The sequence below is a fragment of the Mustela lutreola genome, chromosome 8 (assembly GCF_030435805.1).
Source record: "Mustela lutreola isolate mMusLut2 chromosome 8, mMusLut2.pri, whole genome shotgun sequence".
NCBI lineage: Eukaryota > Metazoa > Chordata > Mammalia > Carnivora > Mustelidae > Mustela > Mustela lutreola.
In genome coordinates, this window is record NC_081297.1 from 135,973,636 (window position 1) to 135,992,765 (window position 19,130).

At 41.4% G+C, this 19,130-nt stretch overlaps 1 protein-coding gene across 1 annotated transcript in view; it reads left to right on the forward strand.

Moving 5' to 3' along the window:
* The window catches only part of POLR3B (RNA polymerase III subunit B), a 104,832-nt gene that overhangs the window by 30,686 nt on the left and 55,016 nt on the right, over positions 1-19,130 (forward strand). The window contains exons 11-15 of the mRNA XM_059186750.1: positions 2,366-2,485; positions 4,163-4,297; positions 13,803-13,964; positions 16,613-16,813; positions 18,591-18,753. Of these exons, the coding sequence (XP_059042733.1) occupies positions 2,366-2,485; positions 4,163-4,297; positions 13,803-13,964; positions 16,613-16,813; positions 18,591-18,753 (781 nt within the window). The remainder of the gene's footprint in view (positions 1-2,365; positions 2,486-4,162; positions 4,298-13,802; positions 13,965-16,612; positions 16,814-18,590; positions 18,754-19,130) is intronic.

Consider the following 19,130-nt stretch of genomic DNA (forward strand, 5'->3'; position numbering starts at 1 on the left):
CAGGTTAATTTTGCCTGTTTTAGAACATACGAAATTGTTCAGAATATACTCTTTTGTGCCCAGTTTCTTCTCCTGAGCGTACTGTCTGAGATATTGTGTCATTTGGCCATTATTGCTGAGTAGTATTACACTCTATGACTATCCCATGGTTTATCTTTTCTTGTGGATGGACATTTGTTTTTTTTCACTCTGGGTCTTATGCATAAAATTGCTGTAAACATTCCTGTACAAGTCTTTGCCTGAACAGGTCAGCATGTCTCTTAGATAAATACCTACAAATAGGATTGTTGGATCAAAGAGTAGTTGTGTATGTAACTTTGATAAAGTTGGAACTCCTAAACCTTTTCCCAAAGTAATTACCATTTTGCAGTCCATCTGCCACCCCACGCACCCCCAGTACAGGAGAGTTCTGATCGCTTCCTATCTTCACTGATATTTGGTCTTGTCTGTCTTTTTAATTTTTTTACTCTTTATACTAAGTGTTGGATGTTGTGTGTCCCATTATGGTTTTAGTATGCATTTTCCTGATGACTAATGATGTTGGACACTCTTCATGGACTTACTCACTTTCTTAGTAATGTATCCAGATCTTTTGCTTATTTTCCTCACTGAGTTATCTTTTTAGTATTGAATTTCTAGTCCCTTTTTTTAAAAAAAAAGTATCCTGGGTATAAATCCCTTGTCAGATTTATTATTGTAACTATTTTCTCTCTGTCTGTTGCTTCCCTTTTCATTATCATAACTTTGTCTTTTGATGAGCAGTTTTAATTTTGATAAAATCTAATTATCAGGGGGTTTTTTGGTTTGTCTTATGGTTATCAATTTCTATGTCCTGTGTAAAGAAATTACACAAGGGCAAGAATATCTCCTCCTGTGTTTTTCTCTAGAAGCTTTATAGTTCTAGATTTTATGTTTATTTCTAAAATCCACATAAACTGATTTTTTTTTATTTGGTGTGAGGTAGGGGTCAAAGTTAACATTTTACTTTGTAGATACTTATATATGTAGATAAAATATGTAGATATTTTTATATATTTATATGTGTAGATAAATATGTAGATATTTCAACATTTGTTGAAAATGTTTTCCCTCACCTGTTGAACTGCTTTAGTACTTCAAACAAAAATCATCTGACCAGGGGGGCCTGGGTAATTCAGTTGGTTAAGCTTCTGCCTTTGGCTCAGGTCATGATCCTAGGGTCCTGGGATCCAGCCCTGCATGCAAGGGAGCCTGCTTTTCCCCTCTCCCTCTGCTGCTCCCCTGCTTGTGCTCTCTCACTCAGTCAAATTTATTTTATTTATTTATTTACTTTTATTTATTTATAAAATCTTTTAAAATATCCTCTAACCATGAAAGCCTGGGTTTATTTCTGGACATATTGTTCCATTGATCTGTTTGTCTGCCCTTATGCCAGTCTCACACGGTCTTGATTACCATAGCTTTCTAATCAAAAGTAGGTAGTGGCAGTCCTCTACCTTTTCTTTTTCAGGATTGTTTGAGCTATTCCAGGTCTTTTGCATTTGCATGTCAATTTTAGAATCCATTGATTTTTGTTTTTTTAATCTCTCTCTTTTTCTAAAGACTTTATTTATTTATCAGAGAGAGCGAGCAAGTGCACAAGCAGGGGGAGCGCCAGGCAGAGGGAGAAGCCTGATGTGGGACTTGATTCCAGGACTCTGGGATTATGACCTGAGCCAAAGGCAGATACTTAACTGACTGAGCCACCCAGTCATCCCCGATTGTTTTTTTTGTTTTGTTTTTTAAACCCGGGAGTATTAATTTCCAGGAACAATTACGATGTGCCTATTCATCAGTTTGGAGAGAATTTAACAGTAAGCCATCCTAATACTATTAAAGCTTCCAGTCTGTGAAAACAGCATACCCCTTGATTTACTTAAATTTTATTTTTTCTCAGCAGTGCTCTGCAGCTTTCGGAATAGAGGTCTTCACATGGTGTGATTCCTTTTTTGAGGGGAGAAAAGTACAGCTCCGGAATATTAATTGTGGACTGGGGTTCTCTCTGGGTGGAGGGTTAGTGGCTGCTTCATATATGTAATGTGTATATATGTGTGTGTGTGTATATATACACACATCTTCTTATTTATATATTATAATTTTCCTACAGTGATCATGTATCAGTTTTTTAGTAAGAAAACAAATTATGAAAAGGGAACTAGTTTATTGGACAGCATATAATGCTAGTTTTTATCATTGATTCATGACAAATGTTGATTTTTGACTGAGCTTCATGCAGCATTCTCTGTATCCAGAGCTCATTTTGTGTATAGTGTTTTGTTTGGGTAGGTGTTTAATAGATTCCCTCCGATGGGTGTCATTCAAACATGATGATATTCTGTTTTTATAGGCATTAAAATATATAGGGAACAAAGTAAGGAGGCAAAGGATGTGGGGAGGTGGACCAAAGAAGACGAAGATAGAAGAGGCAAGAGAGCTCCTGGCTTCTACCATCCTGACGCATGTGCCGGTGGGTAGCACTTGTGCCGCTGAGAACTGGGGGCCCCGTGGGTCCGTCTGCCGTGGGTGCAGGTTCACGTTATTTAATATCTAGTTCTATAAGAAAAAAGAGAGAGTCTAAAAAAAGACTAGGCTGCCCCATGGAAATAACCTTCTGTTATCAGTAGATTATTTGTACTTTGGGGAATGTTAGCCGTGTGCTATCATTAGCATCATGTTTATTCTCTCTGGGTCTTGTTTCAATCTAAAACTATGGTTTCCTGTGTTCACACATGTACGAGAGCTACTACTCAGTCTCACGGTTTTGAAGGACAGAGGTGGTATTAGATGTTTTTAAATGAAACAAACTTGCAGTGCCTTGCTAATGTATTTTATTTTATTGTAAAATACTTGACATAAAATTGACCATCTTTAAGTGTGTGGTTCTGTGGCCTCATGTACGTTCTCCCTGTTGTGCTACCGTTACCACCATAGACCCTTCCTAAAAAGCTGGGTAGTTCATCCCTTAGACCTTGAGTTTCAGAGTTCACATTGTCCAGCCTCCTTTACTTCCATTGAAGGTGCTCGGGTCCAGATAAGCTGGGGGGTTTGTCTTGTCCCCCAGCCGGTTACTGGTCAGAGAGAGAGCTAGAATCCTTCCTCTGATCCTAGAACCCATGCTTGATACAGGTGACTCTTGAATAATGTGTGTTTTAACTACTTGGGTCTACTTAGAAATGTGTTGTTTTTTTCTTTCAGCAAGTACAGTACAGTGCTGTAAATGTATTTTCTCTTATGATTTTCTTGATGACATTTTTTTGGTAGCTTACTTTAGTATAAGAGAAAATAGTCAAAATAATGTGGTGTTTATGTTATCAGGCTCTGGTCAGCAGTAGGCTATTAGTAGTTAAGTTTTGGGGGAGTTAAAAGTTATACACAGATTTTTGAATGTGTGAGGGGCTGGTGCCTCTAATGGTGTTCAAAGGCCAATTGTGTTCACTTCTTACTTATTTATCATTAAACGGAGATTGGCCATGTTGGCCTGTGGGGTGTGGGCGAGAGTTATCATTCGTCTCTAAGGTAATGTTACTCTAAGTGACAGAATTATTTGTTAGACAGTCTTGCTAACGAGATAGTCTGGTTTTGTAATGAGTTACCATGTCAATTGTTCATGAATGATCTAATTCAGGGGTCGCACACTCTAGGCGCTGATCATAAAGTCAAGTCGAGAGCTCTGTGGAAATGGGGAGTCACCACATAAACACAGGAATTTCTTATTTTAAAATACCTTGCTGGCTAAAAAAAATACATATCTCCGATTCTGCCCTTTGGCTGCCATTTGTGTGTCTTTTGAGCTAATTCAAAGAATTAGAAAATTCTTACTATGAAAGCTGGGACTCAACAGAACTTTAAACTCCTCTGGATGACTGGGAAGACCATTTCAAAGTCAAATAGCAACAATGAGTGTCTCTGGCTCCCCAGTGCTTTTCCAAGCAGGCTTTCTGTCCCCAGCAGTGTCCTGGCCTTCTGCCATGGTGCCTGGGGCCCCAGAGGAAGGAAGTGGCAAGTGCGAGTTAAAGACCAGCCCAGGGAGGGTTGGTGGGCGCCACTTCTCTGAAGGAGAGGCGTGCAAGGTGCAGGGAAGGAAGGAGTGGGTAGCGGCTAACGTGCATTGTCTCAGAAATTTTCTCTAACTCCCAAATCACAGGTTAAAGAATTCAATTTCCGAGCGAAGTGTATCTACACTGCCGTGATGGTACGAAGAGTGATTCTGGCCCAGGGAGATAACAAAGTGGACGACCGGGACTATTACGGTAACAAGCGACTGGAGTTGGCAGGACAGGTGATTTACTTGCTTTATGTCAGCAGGCCTGCGCTTCAGGCCTGGGGGTCAAGGTTTTCCAGAGTGTGAATGCTTCCTCGAACTCCTCGTATTAAAACAAATAAAAGGGGAGCCTCCCAGCGTGACTCGGAATCTAAGGGCTTATTTCTCTGCCTGCTTGCCCTTCCCCTGCAACTCCTCTGTGGAATTCATGAAAGTCTGACTGTTCTGTAGGGCAGAACATAGTGTCTTGAGCAGGGCTTCCAGGGTCCCTGGCGAACTCCCGCCAGCGCGCCTTTCCAGCCCTGCCTCCCGCCAGGGCAGGCAGCTTCCCCCTTCCCAAGCACAGGGTGATGCTCTTTCATCCTCCCTGCCTTTGAGTTAGGCCTTCTGCCTCAGTGGCCCCTGCCTCGTCTCCCTCTGTCCTCCCCCTAGTGGTGAGCTCCCGCCCATTCTTCATTCTTTGAGTCCCCCTCTCTGAAACTTCTTCTTCTTGGTTCAGGCCTGTATTTACATGCTGAAGTATGCACGATTCTATGCCTGCAAGCCTCTTTCCCCATTAGACAGTAAGCTCATTGAGGACAGGAGTCACTGATACTCGTCTCTCGAAGACCCAGGTAAAGCTGCTAGGCACCAGAGGACGTGTCGGTGAGTGACTTCTGTGACGCACCTGCTCTCAAAGGGCATTTTGGTGGGAGAGAGACCGTGAGCACGTGAACAGTAAAGAAATGAGATAGTAGGAAACAATCTTGTGTTTAAAGAAAACCCCAAATAGGGTGATGTTAGAGAGCTGCGGTGTTGGTGGAGGCAAGGGAGGTTACTTTTATCAGGATGATCAGGAAAGATTTCTTTGACAAAAGTGATGTATTTTAAGCTGAGCCTTCAGACATTCCCCCTGAGACATCAGTGAGGAGAAGCAAATCGCCTGCAACCTTGGGAATTGCATTCCAGTAAGATACCCTTGCGAGTGTGTCCATCCCCTCACAGTGCTAGTGTGGGGAGCTGGTAGACGGTCACTGGGCTGGGCAGGAGCTGTGGGGGTGGGGAGGACATTGGAGAACTAGCCTGGGGGCCATGCAAGGGGGTTTGGATTGAGTTTCCTTGCTGTGGAAAACCACGGAAGAGTTTTAACCACGCAGGTGACACGCTCTGATTTTCAGTTTAGAAAGATCAGATTTGGAGACAACCAGGGAAGGAAGCGAGCCAGTTAGGAAGCTGTGGCCATATTCCAGATGACAGATGGTGGTGCCAAGGATAACAGATACTACAACTAAAATTTAAAAACTGGGATTAAAAAATGATGGCAGTTTTAGGTTTTGGAAAAGGGTTAGTGTCTGGACACTAACTTCAGGGGAAGTTCCATGTGGTTCATGGTTGGTGCTAGCAGGTGGGTTTTCTGCCACCTTCAGACTGACCTCTGTTCAGGGTTTTATGGGTGTCCCATCACCATCAGTCCCAATTTTTAGTTTCTTAATAGGGAAAAAAATCATGCTGTTAAATGAGGCCATGAAAAGAAATGTTGATTGTTTAGAGGAATAAGGAATGGAGTCAGGAGAGGAGAGACTATCCTGTTGCTTAAAAATTAGAATTAAAAAAGAGGTTCCCATGCGCAAGAAAACATTGCTTTATAAACAATGTAAAGACATAAAAGGCATTGTGTTGGCAAAAATGTGGAAAAACAATAGCTGCTAATTTCACAGCCCGTGGGACAAGGGAGTATAATGTGCTTCAGCTTTAGATAACAGGGCTGCCTTCCACTGGCCAAGTGGGTTCACAGAGCTTTTCCGCAGTCTCTCTGCCACCGGAGGGCTGGCAGGCCAGGCGCCAGTAGAGGTGTTAGCAAAACCTACCGATTTCAGGCTTAATCTTTTCACCTACCTTTTCTTTTTCGGTAATGTGTTCATTATTTGCTGAGCATTACTCTGTTCTTTGTCTGCAAATTTTTTGTTTCTAATGCAGCTTGCTTTGTATGGGTGAGATATGGAACGGCACCAAAAATCCGGCACCCTGGAAAGCCAGGGATTTCCACCCTGTGACAAAAGAATGCCGTCTTGACTTCAGAGATTGCCTAATCCCAGCTGTTCTGATAATGTAATTAAGGCTGCCTAATGTCTTTAATTTTGCAACCAGTTTGTGTGAAAAGGAGAATTTGGCACTCTGAAGGCTTAACACTAAATAGCAATCTCAAGACGCCTAATTAGAATTCTCTGACATTAAGCTAATTGGTGAAACTGTATTTCAGCAGCTTAACTTCTTTATTAATTTTTTTTTAGCATTTTCATTGCAAATCAATTGATGAGCTGTCAGCATTTTTTCCCTTTAATATAATTTGCTCTTAGTGTTCCTGTCCTCGACAAGCTGGCAGGCCTCCTACAAATATTATCACCAGTGCTTCATCTCTTCTCATCCTTTTACTCTTGACCTAAATAATGTGGCTTATTTTGTGATGTGGCCCGGTAGTTTCTCACTGCCCCGTGAACTGGGGAACGTAATTTCTCTTAAACCAAAAATTTAGAGGTGGAGAAATTTAATGAGGCAGTACTTCTGTTGCGCGTGCCCTCAGGTTTTACTTGTTTAGAACGAGAGGTGTTTCCTTGGGTTTGAATTGGGGCCACAACCATTTCAGCTGGAATCCAAAAATCTTTGTTGTAATTTGAGACACGAAAGTCTAAGTGTGAAGGACTCGTTAAAATAGAGCTGACCTTCTGTGGTTTAGGTGAAGGGCATTTGCTTCTGTTCAGATTGCTTATTCAAGTCCCTTTTGCCAGTTTGCCCAGGAAGCTGCTGCGGTGGGCCTCTCCAGCCTGCTCTTTGCCAGTTTGCCCAGGAAGCTGCTGCGGTGGGCCTCTCCAGCCTGCTCCCTTTCCCGTATCCTTTCTGCTTCCCTTCCCGTATCCTTTCTTCCCATGAGTGAGGCTGCTGGGTCTGAGTGGGAGAAAGGTTTAACAAGCTCTCAGAGGAGGAAGTTTTCTTTGTAGAATGCTTCTGACGTCGTACACTCAAGTCTAAAATCCTGGCTTTCTATCTGCAAAGTTGATTTTAGTAGGAAAGTGGGAGCACGTGTCTAACTTAAAATCACATTCCACTTTGGAATTTTTTCAGTAGTAGGTAGCTCGAGGAGAAGACTCATTTGCTTTCAATATTTTCTTCCTTCTGAGTCCAAAATCTACCTATGGGTTGTAAACATTCAAGAATATAGTCCGTATGGAACTTGGGAAATCTTTAGCTTATGTGGTTTCACTGAGTTTCAGAATTCCCTTGTAAGTAAACAGTGTATATGTCACCCCCCCCATGATAGTACTTTAATGTTTTGTTAGTAACTTACATTACAAATAGGTCAAACTTTTTTCTTCCTCTTTTAAAGGAAGAAAAAAATGCCTACGAAGGAAAAAAAATAGAAAGCAATTAATTTTACAGAGGAACTCAAGTACTTGTAATATGTATTATATTTGATTATTGAAGAAGCACACCTACTATTTATTAGTAGCGAGCCACCTCTCTAGTCTCAGGAAATTTTCGTAAATGGTGTTCCGGTTATCTGTTGCTACATGACATGCTATTCCCAAACAACCACCATTTCAACTCACAGTTGTGGGTCAGGAATTCAGGCAGGATTTGGCTGTTTGATTCTTGTTTCACATGGTGTGGATGGAGGTCACCTGGCAGTGTTCTGCTAATGGTTGTGGGGAAGGCTGGAAGGTTCTTGCCTAGGACCTGACCTGTCCAGTGATGTGTCATCGGTGGCTCTGGGCTGTGAATGAATGTTTCCCATGAACGAGACAGAGCCCAAGGGGCCTCCATAACTTGGTCTTAGGCTTTTAAAATTTCTGTTGTATTGGAAGAAGCAGTTACAACCTCCACCCAGATTTGGGGCACTGGAAAGACTTGGGCCACACCTCAGGGGTCAGCCAGAGACTTGGGCTAAGTTTATACACATAATTTGGGGGTTTTCTCCCATAGCTCAGATCTTTTTCATCTGGGTCTTCAATCCAGTAAGATCGCAGGTCTCTCTCTGAATTTTAGCTTCTCAGCATAGCTTGAACCCTTCTTACCAATGTGGCCTCCCCATAATTCAGGTAGTTTAATATTTTGTCCAGACTTTATTATCAGCAGGTGAGTCCATCTGGTAGGAGCTACTCTTACCAGTTCCGGAAACAGAACCATCCTTGTCTGTTTTTAGGACTTTCTATTCATCCCATTGATTTGGCTTCTGTGGTTATACTGTTTCATATAGTCCTCATGGTTTAATATCATTTAATTTTTGTTATGTAATTTTAACATGAAAATAAAAATTCAAATGTTACATATATGTCAGTTATGAAGGGGAGGGTACGAATAAAATCAGTACCCCCAGATCCCCTCTTGAGAAATTCTTAATAATCAACCGTTATTAATACCATTCCATTCACCTCTGTATTTCTTACTCCATTCATCTTTTTCTCCCATCCTGAATTTTTGCACTTTTTAAAATTACATCTTTAAAATTTTTAAATATTTTATTGCAATAAGTTTTGCTTATTTTTGAGTTTTATAAAAATAGATTCATACCATATTCATTTTTCAGCAACATTTTTCTTCACTCAGCATTGTTTTTAACATTTGTCTATATTGTTGCATGTCACTGTACTTCCAGTTTGGTATTATATTCCGTTGTGTATATGGAATATGATATGGTATATAAGGTATGTATATATTCACGATAAGTAACACTTTATTTTGTCAGTCATTCCTTTCTATGATTTTCCCTTTTTAAAAAAAATACTAACATTCTTATTTATATTTTCTGGTGCCAATATGCAAGAATCTCTACAAAGAGGAATGCCAAGTCCGGGAGTCAAGTTAAATCTTTAGTTTAACTGGAGAGTATCAAACTAGTTTCCCAAGTATTTGTCTGTTGTACGGTATAGGAGTTCTCATGACCTTTGTCCTGTGCCTTAGTATCAGACTTTGAACACTATTGCCTAGTGGGTGTAAAGTGGTATCTCCTTGTGGTATTGATTTGCATTCTCTCTCTCTCTTTTTTTTTTTTTTTTTGTAATTCTGGGTTTTGCTGATAGTATCTTCATGGCATCTCTATATTATATATTTCTCTGTCCTCTAAATTTTTTGTAAACCAGGAATCAAATTCAGAGACTGGGTTGTAGTCAAGATCTCTCTCTCTCTCTATTTTTTTTTTTTTTTTTTTTTTTTTTTTTGGCTAGAATGCTTCCTGGATTGCGTTGTGCAGTTGGCTATTGTAGCCTATCAGGGAGAGTATGACTGGTTGTTTCTACACTTTGTGTCATTGAAATTGGTGATCACTGGGTTTAGGGGTGTGGGGCCCTGATTCATCCATTGTAAAGTTGCCCATCATCTTTTATCCTGATTTTTTTTTCTTTAAGTGTTTGGTTCTCTGTATCCCTTAGGATTTCTTTTTTTTTTTTTTTTAATTTAAAGAGTATATTTATTTATTTGACAGAGATTACAAGTAGGCAGAGAGGCAGGCAGAGAAGGCCAGGTTGGGGGGATGGGAAGCAGGTTCCCTGCTGAGCAGAGAGCCTGATGTGTGTTTCAATCCCAGGACCCTGGGATCATGACCTGAGGCAAGGTCAGAGGCTTTAACCCACTGAGCCACCCAGGTGCCCAAGTCCTGATGGTTTTATTTAGCGACTGATGATGATCATTCTATTACCCATTGTTTGATTAGGGCATGCAAAGTAGTGATACTCTAATTTACTCTTTCTGCTTTTTTTAGCTCGAATTTTCAATCAAGAATACTTTTCTCTATCATCTCTTTGGTTACTCTGAGATGTAATTTATGTAGAAAAGGCAGGGTAGATGCTTGCTAGATTTTTTTTTTTACCCAGTTTATGGAATACTGTTTTAGCTCTCTTGTTTCTTCCACAGATGAAGGGTTTTTTTTCTATCATCATAAACTTGGGAATTTTAACATTTTTACTTAAATATTAGAATTAGTGTTTTTAAAAAAAGCCTGCTAGTTTTTGATTGGTATTTTGATTGAACTTATAGAATAAGTTGGGGAGAATTGATGTCTAAATAATACTGAGTCTTCTAATCTGTGAACATAATGTATCTCAGATTCTTTTAAATGTCTCTCAGTAATGTTTTAAATGCAGTTTTTTGGGGGGGTGCCCAGGTGGCTCAGTCAGTTAAATGCCTAACTCTTTGTTTCGGCCCAAGTCATGATCTCTGGGTCATGAGGTCGAGCCCTGCATTGGGCTCCTTGGTCTGCATGAATTCTGCTTGAGATTCGCTTTCTCCCTCTCCCTCTGTCTCGCCCCCTGCTCATGCTCTTCCTCCCTCCCTCCCTCCCTCTCTCAAATAAATAAATCTTTTTTAAAAATTTAAACACAATTTCTTTTTGTATACTAACCTTGTATCTTGCAGGCTTGCTAAACTCACTTGTTGGGTCTACTAGTTTTTGTTTTGTTTTGTTTTTTTAAGACTCTGGGATTTCTTGTGTGGACATTCAGCTTATCGGCAAGTAATAAGCTGAAGTTTTACTTCTTCCTTTCCGACTTTTATATATTTTCTTTTTCTTACCCTAGTGCACTGAACGCTACCCCAAATACCGCGTTGAGTAGAAGTGGTAAGAATGGGCATTCTGTCCTGTTCCCCAATTTGATAAAGCAGAGCTTTCCATTTCCTGCCCATGTCTGGTGTCTGGCCCTTGTTGTGTACCAGTGCAGGATCCTTGACCCAAGCATGTTTCCTGCTCCTCTCCCAGGGAAGATGCAGTTTGGCTTCTCTCGCCTCTTCCATCTGGCCTTGTCCTTTTTCCTGCAGTTGGTAACCAGAGGGTCCGCTGGCCTTCCTGAAGTGGTAGGCCTGCTATTCCTTATTACTAGATACAAGGCTTATGGTGGGAGCAGGGGGCTGTCCTCTCCAGCCTCAGGGACAGAAGGCTTCTATCCCTCTCTCAGTGTGGGTCACCTTTCCCTGGAGCTGTGTTGGCAGGAGGGTTTCCTGACGCTTCTCTGGCAACTTGAAGCTTTTGCTTCATCTGAGCAGAAGTCAGGGGAGACAGGGTTTTGTTGCTTGTTCCAATGAAGGAGTCTTTTTCAGGTCTTTTGTTTGACACCAGTCTTTTGGGAGCACTCCACGGAAAAGAACTTGTGGGTGTAGAACCTCTTATGTCAGAGGTTCCGAAGGAGTCTAAGCTTCCGTGAGAGCTCATATTTGGTATTTAAGAAGTACTTAACATTTTGTCACATTTCTTCTTCTGTGGCAGATGTCCTCTCTGTCATGTGTCCTGTCTCTTCCTGGACATCCAGACCATAACCCTTGTATTCGGTTCCTCTGGGTGCCTTGCAACCTTAGCTCTCAGCTAAACTCCAAAAATGTATGATTTCATAGTTGATTTATCTTTTTTTATTATTAGAGTGGAGGGGATATTGTCTTCTGGCTTTCTGCTTCTCTTGAATATGGAATTTGCAAATCTTTCTCAAGCTCTCCACGCCCTCCAGAGCTGAGCCTGCCTTCCACCTCTACTGTTATCTGTTTCATGGAATCATTCATTAATACTCCTTTCCAATAATTTTCGGGTGACGGCTTAAACACTTTATTTATTTTCTTTCTAGCATAGGCTGAACTGTCTTGTTTCAGACTTTACTTTGGTCTCTGTTGCCTTTACGTCATTCTCTGCTTATATAGATTGTACCCAGACCACTGGTTGGAGGATTGGTGTGAGTCCATGGTTCAGTTTTCACTGGTCTGAAGAAGAATGAGCAAGGATGGATGGTTTGAGTTTTATTTGAGAGAGACAAAGGGTGAGAGGTAGTGGCAGATGCAGAGAGCAGAGGGAGAGGGAGAAGCAGGCTCCCCACTGAGCAGAGAGCCCGACTCAGGGTTCTGTCCTAGGATCCTAGGATCACGACCTGAGGTGAAGTCAGATGCTTAACTGACTGAGCCACCCAGGCACCCCCGGATGGTTTGAGTTTTATCAAGCAAATTGTATTTACTTTTTTGTGGTTTTCTTCTGAGATTATTTGCTCTCCCGTTTTTTGAGATTAAAATGCCCTTTCAAAGATGAGATGATGTCAGAGTAATTGGTGGGTAATGTATTACAAGCTTTTTATTTAAGGAAATATTACATATAGACAGAAAAGGGGGTGAAACATGAATTTCAGCTCACGAAGTTGTTAAAAAACGAAGTTGTAAGTTGTAAATAGCGCTCAGATCGAGAAATAATATCGTTTGAACACTTCAGTAGCAGTTCCCCCTACAGCATGCCCCTGCCTGATCAAAATCCTCCCCTCACCTGATTTTTATGGTATTCGTGTCCTTGCTTTTCTGTAGAGTTTTGCCATTAAATTAGAGTTCAGTTTTGGTGGTTTCGAACCTTATGTAAATGCAGTCGTACCATACATACTTCTGTGTGTGGTTTCTGTCACTCAATATTATGCTTTTAAGATCCAGCCATGATCTTACTCATTTCGTTTCAATTTTGATTATTTTCATTGCTTTATAGTGTTCCATTATTTCGAGTCTGCCACAGTTTATCTAACTAAATCTTATTTGTATGGCTTTCAGTTTTTAGCTTATGCAGATAATGCTGCTGTGAACATCTTGTATCTGTACAGACGCACATTTGTGAAGGGCAGTGATGCCCAAGGTGCCCTTCCCCCACCAGCAGCTGGGCATCTCCTGGGAACTTGTTAGAAATGCAAATTCTTGGACCTATTGAATTAGAAACTGTAGGGGTGGGGCCAGCAATTTGCGTTTTAACAATCCTGGAGCATGATCACCCTGCTGGCCGAAGTTTGAGCAGAGGAAGTTTGAGCAGCTCTGCGGTGGGGTGGGGAGGGGATGTACCTAGGGAAGGAACTGAGGGGGTTTAGGGAAGACTAGATTAATGGCAACTGTCCTCCTAGTAGTTGTTCTGATATACATTTTTACCAGGGATAGAGGAGAAGTCCAACCGGCGCCACATCTTTGGGGTTGTCAGACCTTTTTTTAACAGTAATTCTTTTCCTCCACCCCTTTTTGGGGTTTTAATGATCTTTATCTATAAAATTAAAACTTAGGTCATTGATCAGAGAAATCTACATGCCTGGAAGTGATTGGTCTAAATTAAATGTCCTTCAGTACAGAAGTTATATCGTCATTTTTTTGGTCTCATTCCCAGTGCCTCATAAGTGATAAGCCCATAGAAAAGTACATGTTTATCGAATTGAATTTTAAAATATTTTTTCATCCATAAGCAGTTTCCCCATCTTTTTAAAAAAACAGTTTAACAAACACCTAACATTTATTTTTTATTTTTTTAAAGATTTTATTTATTTATTTGACAGAGAGAGATTACAAGTAGGCAGAGAGAGAGAAGAGGAAGCAGGCTCCCCGCTGAGCAGAGAGCCTGCTGCGGGACTCAAGCCCAGGACCCTGAGATTATGACCTGAGCCGAAGGCCGCGGCTTAACCCACTGAGCCACCCAGGCGCCCCAACACCTAACATTTATTAAATAGACTAGTAATACATCTTGAAATTTCACCATATGCTTTTTTTTTTTTTTTTTTTTTTTTTTTAGCTTTTGTCACTTCTTTTTGAAGATTTATTCAAAAAATTTAATTCTGAAATGAAGAAGATTGCAGACCAGGTGATTCCTAAGCAAAGAGCAGCTCAGTTTGATGTCGTGAAGCACATGCGTCAGGACCAGATCACCAATGGCATGGTGAACGCCATTTCTACGGTAAGGCTTCAGTCTTTTGGCTAGGGTCCATCAGTTCTGTGGAATGGAAGTTTAAAGGACTTTGGGACTCTAGGTGAAAAAACGTATTTAAAGGGTGTTTTTACACATCATAAATTTTCTATTTTGAAAGATAGTCTACAGATGAAATATCAATCACTAGGGATTTTGTTAGAATATAGCTTCATTGCCAAATTGTCATCCCTGTTGTATAAGGCAATAAGAAAACAGATCCTCTTACGTGGAGGGAAAATCTTTTAGTTTAACTGGAAATAGCCGTTCTTTCAATGGACACTTTCCTATTGTTTTCTGTGATAAAACTGACATCGTGCAAGTAGTTTTATTAATGATAACTTTGGTCCAAAACAATACAGAATGTTTCATTTCATTGTAGGTTTGTATTTCTCAGAGGGCATCAGCTGTTCCTCACGTGAGTGATGGATTCAGGCCTCGGCAGCTGCCATGTGTGCAGGGCCCCTGGCTTTCATAGAAGGTTATCAGATGGGTTTGGGTTCCCTTTCTTAAAGCATCACGCCTCTACGCCTATACGCCTATCTGATGAAGTCTTGTCGTGTTTTGCATGGCAGACATAAGATTGGCTTTATAGATGGGATTTCACCCCGGCAGAGTAGTGTGGAATAACAACACATTGATTCTCTTGACAACGAAAGAATTCATGGCAGACTTACCGCCATGTGTGTCTTTAGAAACTAGCCAGTGGATCTGTGCGAACAGCCCCTGCGGTGACAGCCACCTCTAACCCGGGGTGACCCGGGCCCTTTGTGCCCATCTAGGCACGTTCAGCTCTCGTGGCCCACGCCTGTGTGAAAGTAGATCCCCACGTATTAGAAGCGACGCCCCCAAAGAGCACTCGAGCACACGTCTGGTAGAGTGACTTTTCCTTGCGTCCCAACCCATGATTTTCAGGTCACAATAGCTTTTTGGAGTAGTTCTTTTGCCCCCTAGTGACACCGCTCTACCTCCTGGAGAAAACTGCTCACTCGAAAAGTTGGCAGGACACCTTGTTGCAGGTGGACCCCAACGCGTTGGCATCCAGGAGAGGATCAGCTCTAAAATTCTCTGTATTTAGTAGCATATTTTCAACAAACAATGTTTTGTCCAAAGGGAAGTTCTAGACACCTTGTCTGTTCCTCTTCTCTCCCTTTTGTAAGACTCGCGCAGAATACTAGAACAAACCCTCCCGTTGGACATCCGGCTTCGCTCCCCACCTACTTCCTATTTGCCAGCAGCTGCGGCCTTATTTTAGCTCTGTGCAGAATATTTATTTACCTTCCTCACGCCTACTCTCGGGGTGCCAGTTGGTTTATGAGGCCTCCCCCGTTCAGAGCAGGAAAGAAGTTAACTGAAAAAGCAACAGAAGTTGTTAACTCGTGGAATAATGTGTTTGCTCTGTTCCTTTGCTGTGTAATGGACAGTTTATTCCTATAATTTAACTCTCCCAGGTTTTCGTAAACCTCAAATTTCTGCAGTGATGGATCTTAAATAATAATGATTATGCTTCAGTTTGTGAGAAAACTTCCCCAGAGTCCCATATTTTAATTCAAGCGAATCACCTTATCTCCTTCTGAAACTGACAATTTTTCTCCTGTTAGCATTTTTAGCCTGGGATCCCTGAGTCCTTCCCTGGAAGTGGGATGTAAAATTTTGTGTTTGTGGGACCAGGCACATTTTCCCCAAGAAAACAGACATAGCTTTCATTAGAATCTCAAAAGAAAAATGAAGACCTACCATTTAGCAGCTGTAATTTTTGAATTACAGAAAGATTATTGAATCTTTTGAATCAGAAAGATTATTGAATCAGTAATTTTTTGGGACATTTTCTACTTCACTTTTCTATGCGTACTGTTTTCTACTATCATGTTGCCATGAACTGAAAATGTAACCTTTCCTAACCTTGATCTTCAAATTGTCTTTCAGAGTATTTAGTGTGTGTGTTTAATACAGTATATTCACTGCATAGCAGATAAACTAAATGTTCAAGATTTATTTCCTATACACCTATTTTAAGATTGACATGATAGCCATAGATAATATATAATATCTCTTCATATAAATATATATGCAATTTTTAACCTTGATTAAGAAGCCTATAATTTATTCATTATCCCTGATAACCTGCTATTGGAGTCATTCTTTTGGTCATTTTCTATTATATTTTTCTCTAATTCAGACAGATTTTGGAAGACATCCAAATAATGGCATATTCCCACATGAAATTATCTCTTTGAGCTTCAAGCTACTTTTACCTTAAAAATGTGTATAGAAACTCCTAGTGTTCTATTAATTAGCCTACTGCTTCCAGTGGAAATCTCTGGTTGAACCGGCTTATTCAGGATATAATTAGTTCTTTAGAAAGTAAACACCGTGATGTGATAATGTTGATACATCAGAATGTTCTGACCTGGTTGCTGGACATGCGTGATATTCATGAAAGCCTTAGGAAGCTCGAGTGAGTGACTTGGCTCAACTTTCATTTTAACTGTGATATTTTGATTTTTGAATGTACATCATGGCTCTAATTTCACAAAGAAATCGTTTCTGTGATGAACTTCTCAGAGTGACTGCAACATATCAGGCAACATATGAGCACATCAGAGGTGGTCTTATGTCTTTTTTTTCCCCCTTCACAGGGAAATTGGTCTCTAAAGAGATTTAAAATGGACCGTCAGGGTGTGACTCAAGTGCTGTCTCGCTTGTCGTATATATCCGCACTGGGCATGATGACAAGAATCTCCTCTCAGTTTGAAAAAACAAGAAAAGTGAGCGGTCCTCGTTCCCTCCAGCCATCTCAGTGGGGAATGCTCTGTCCTTCGGACACTCCTGAGGGAGAGGTGAGGTACCCGCGGCGTCACTGCTGTGTCGGAGCTAATACCTGTTGCCGGTGTTCTACTTCTGCCCCCATTCCTGCAGGCCGTATCCTTTCTCGGGTCAGCCACTTACCTAGCAGAGAAATAACTGATGCAGCAGTCCGGACATCATCAGTGCCGTCCGAAAGCCAGTGCCAACAGAGGCAGTTGATGTAGTGTCTCACCTCAGTTAGAAATATGGTCCCCGTGTTCTTGCTTGTTTTAGCCCGTCCCCAAGAATCAAGCCATGCAATGAAGAGGGGTTGAGATTGTGAGAGAAAATTGCGAGACTCCTCACCTTTGGTCACGGGCATCTCTTTTTAAGCAACTCCTTATTTTCCATGGCTGTACTGAGAGGGCATCAGACTTGGCAGTGACAGCCAGTAGAGGCACAGAACCAGGCAGCTGACGGAGGTTCTGCACCATGGCCTCTCTCCTTCATGCTGACCATTGTTGGTGTCGCCTGATTCTGTTCGTTGTAAACTGCAAACTTCTGAAGGAAGGAACCTTGTTAGGCTCCCGCTGCGTCACAAGCTTCTAGCCCAGAGCCTTGTTTTCAGATATCTGCTGAGTGAATCAATATGCTTGTTATGACATGTGAAAGATGTTCCAGAATGTAGGAATTTGTTATGACTCTGGGGAGGTGAAAATAGAAGTCCATACAGAGTTAAGATTTTTAGAAAATTACCATTCCGCTCCTAATTTATCTTAAACCATATGGAAATTCACACTAGAATTATGCGGCTTGTCAAATTTGCATAACTTCTACCCGTTGGGCTTTGCAACACTGAATTTCCCAGAGTTTGTTTTAGCTAACCTCCTTGAAATACCTATATTGTGTATCACCACAGCAGATGGTTTGAAAGAATCAAAGATACACTCTACACGTTACGTTGTCTCAAGTGTTTTGTTTTCTACTTGCTGTGTTATGTCCTTGTTCGTATTTTGTCTTAGATTGTGTTTTGGTTGTATGAAAGTTTAAAAATACTTTATTTCTTTTTCATTTTAAAGTCATTTGAAATGTACACCAAAGTTGCAAAAATAGCAAAAAGAATTTCCATAGTCCCTCACCTAGGTTCCCCAAATATGAACATCTTACAGGACCATCGCTCAGTTATCAACCCGAAATTCACATTGGTAACAGGATTATAATCCGTAGATTATAGAATCTAGACCTTGTTCACTTCTTGCCAGTTATCCCACCAGTGTCTCTTTTCTGACCCATAATTACACTTGCTTCTTGCCATGCTTCCTCAGTCTCTTAATCGGAGCGGTTCTTTGGTCTTTTCTTTGCCTTTTCTACCAAGAAACTTTGTAGGATACTGGGCATTAAATTTGTTGACGACTCATTTCCGGCCACTTGTATATTGTCAGGTACCCACACCCATAAGTGTTTTCCTTTACTGTTTCTGTGCCGTGTCGTCTTAATGGCCGTGGCGTTCCGTCGTCAGGGAGTAACAGCTTATGTAGTCAGTTTCTTTTTTGAGGGAGCATTCATGATGCCATCCATATTTGCTGTTTCAAATAGTACTTTGCTGAGCATTTCTGAGGCTAAATCTACATTTATATCCTTGTTTACTACCTTAGGATAAATTCCTCCATGTATACGTTTTTAAGCCTTTTGTCTGAATCTCCCAAGTGTCCCCTACGAGGCTGTGCTGCTTTATGTGGCCGCCAGCAAAGCAGAGAGCTTTCTTCATACACAGACTGTACCTGGGATTACTAACGGTCAGTCTTACACATGACTGTCTTCTGTTTTCAGGCGTGTGGTCTGGTGAAGAACTTGGCCCTCATGACACACATCACCACAGACATGGAAGACGGGCCCATTGTTAAGCTGGCCGGGAACCTGGGCGTCGAAGATGTGAATCTGTTATGTGGGGAAGAGCTCTCTTACCCAAACGTGTTTCTCGTCTTCCTCAATGGTGAGTGCGTTACAGAGATGTGTGGTGCCTGATGGGCCTTTGGGTGGGGAGGGGGAGGGAAGCTCTTGTCATCCAGGTGTTTAAGGACAAATAAACTTCGGGGCACCTGGGTGGCTCAGTGGGTTAAACCGCTGCCTTCGGCACAGGTCATGATCTCAGGGTCCTGGGATCGAGTTCCGCATCGGGCTGTCTGCTCAGCAGGGAGCCTGCTTTCCTCCTCTCTTTCTCTCTCTCTGCCTGCCTCTATGCCTACTTGTGATCTCTCTCTGTCAAATAAATAAATAAAATCTTCAAAACAAACAAACAAACAAAAAAACACTTCAATTCTGGGTCCAGGAGGCCTTAAGTGAGAGGTAGAAACATGTTGACAGAAACCA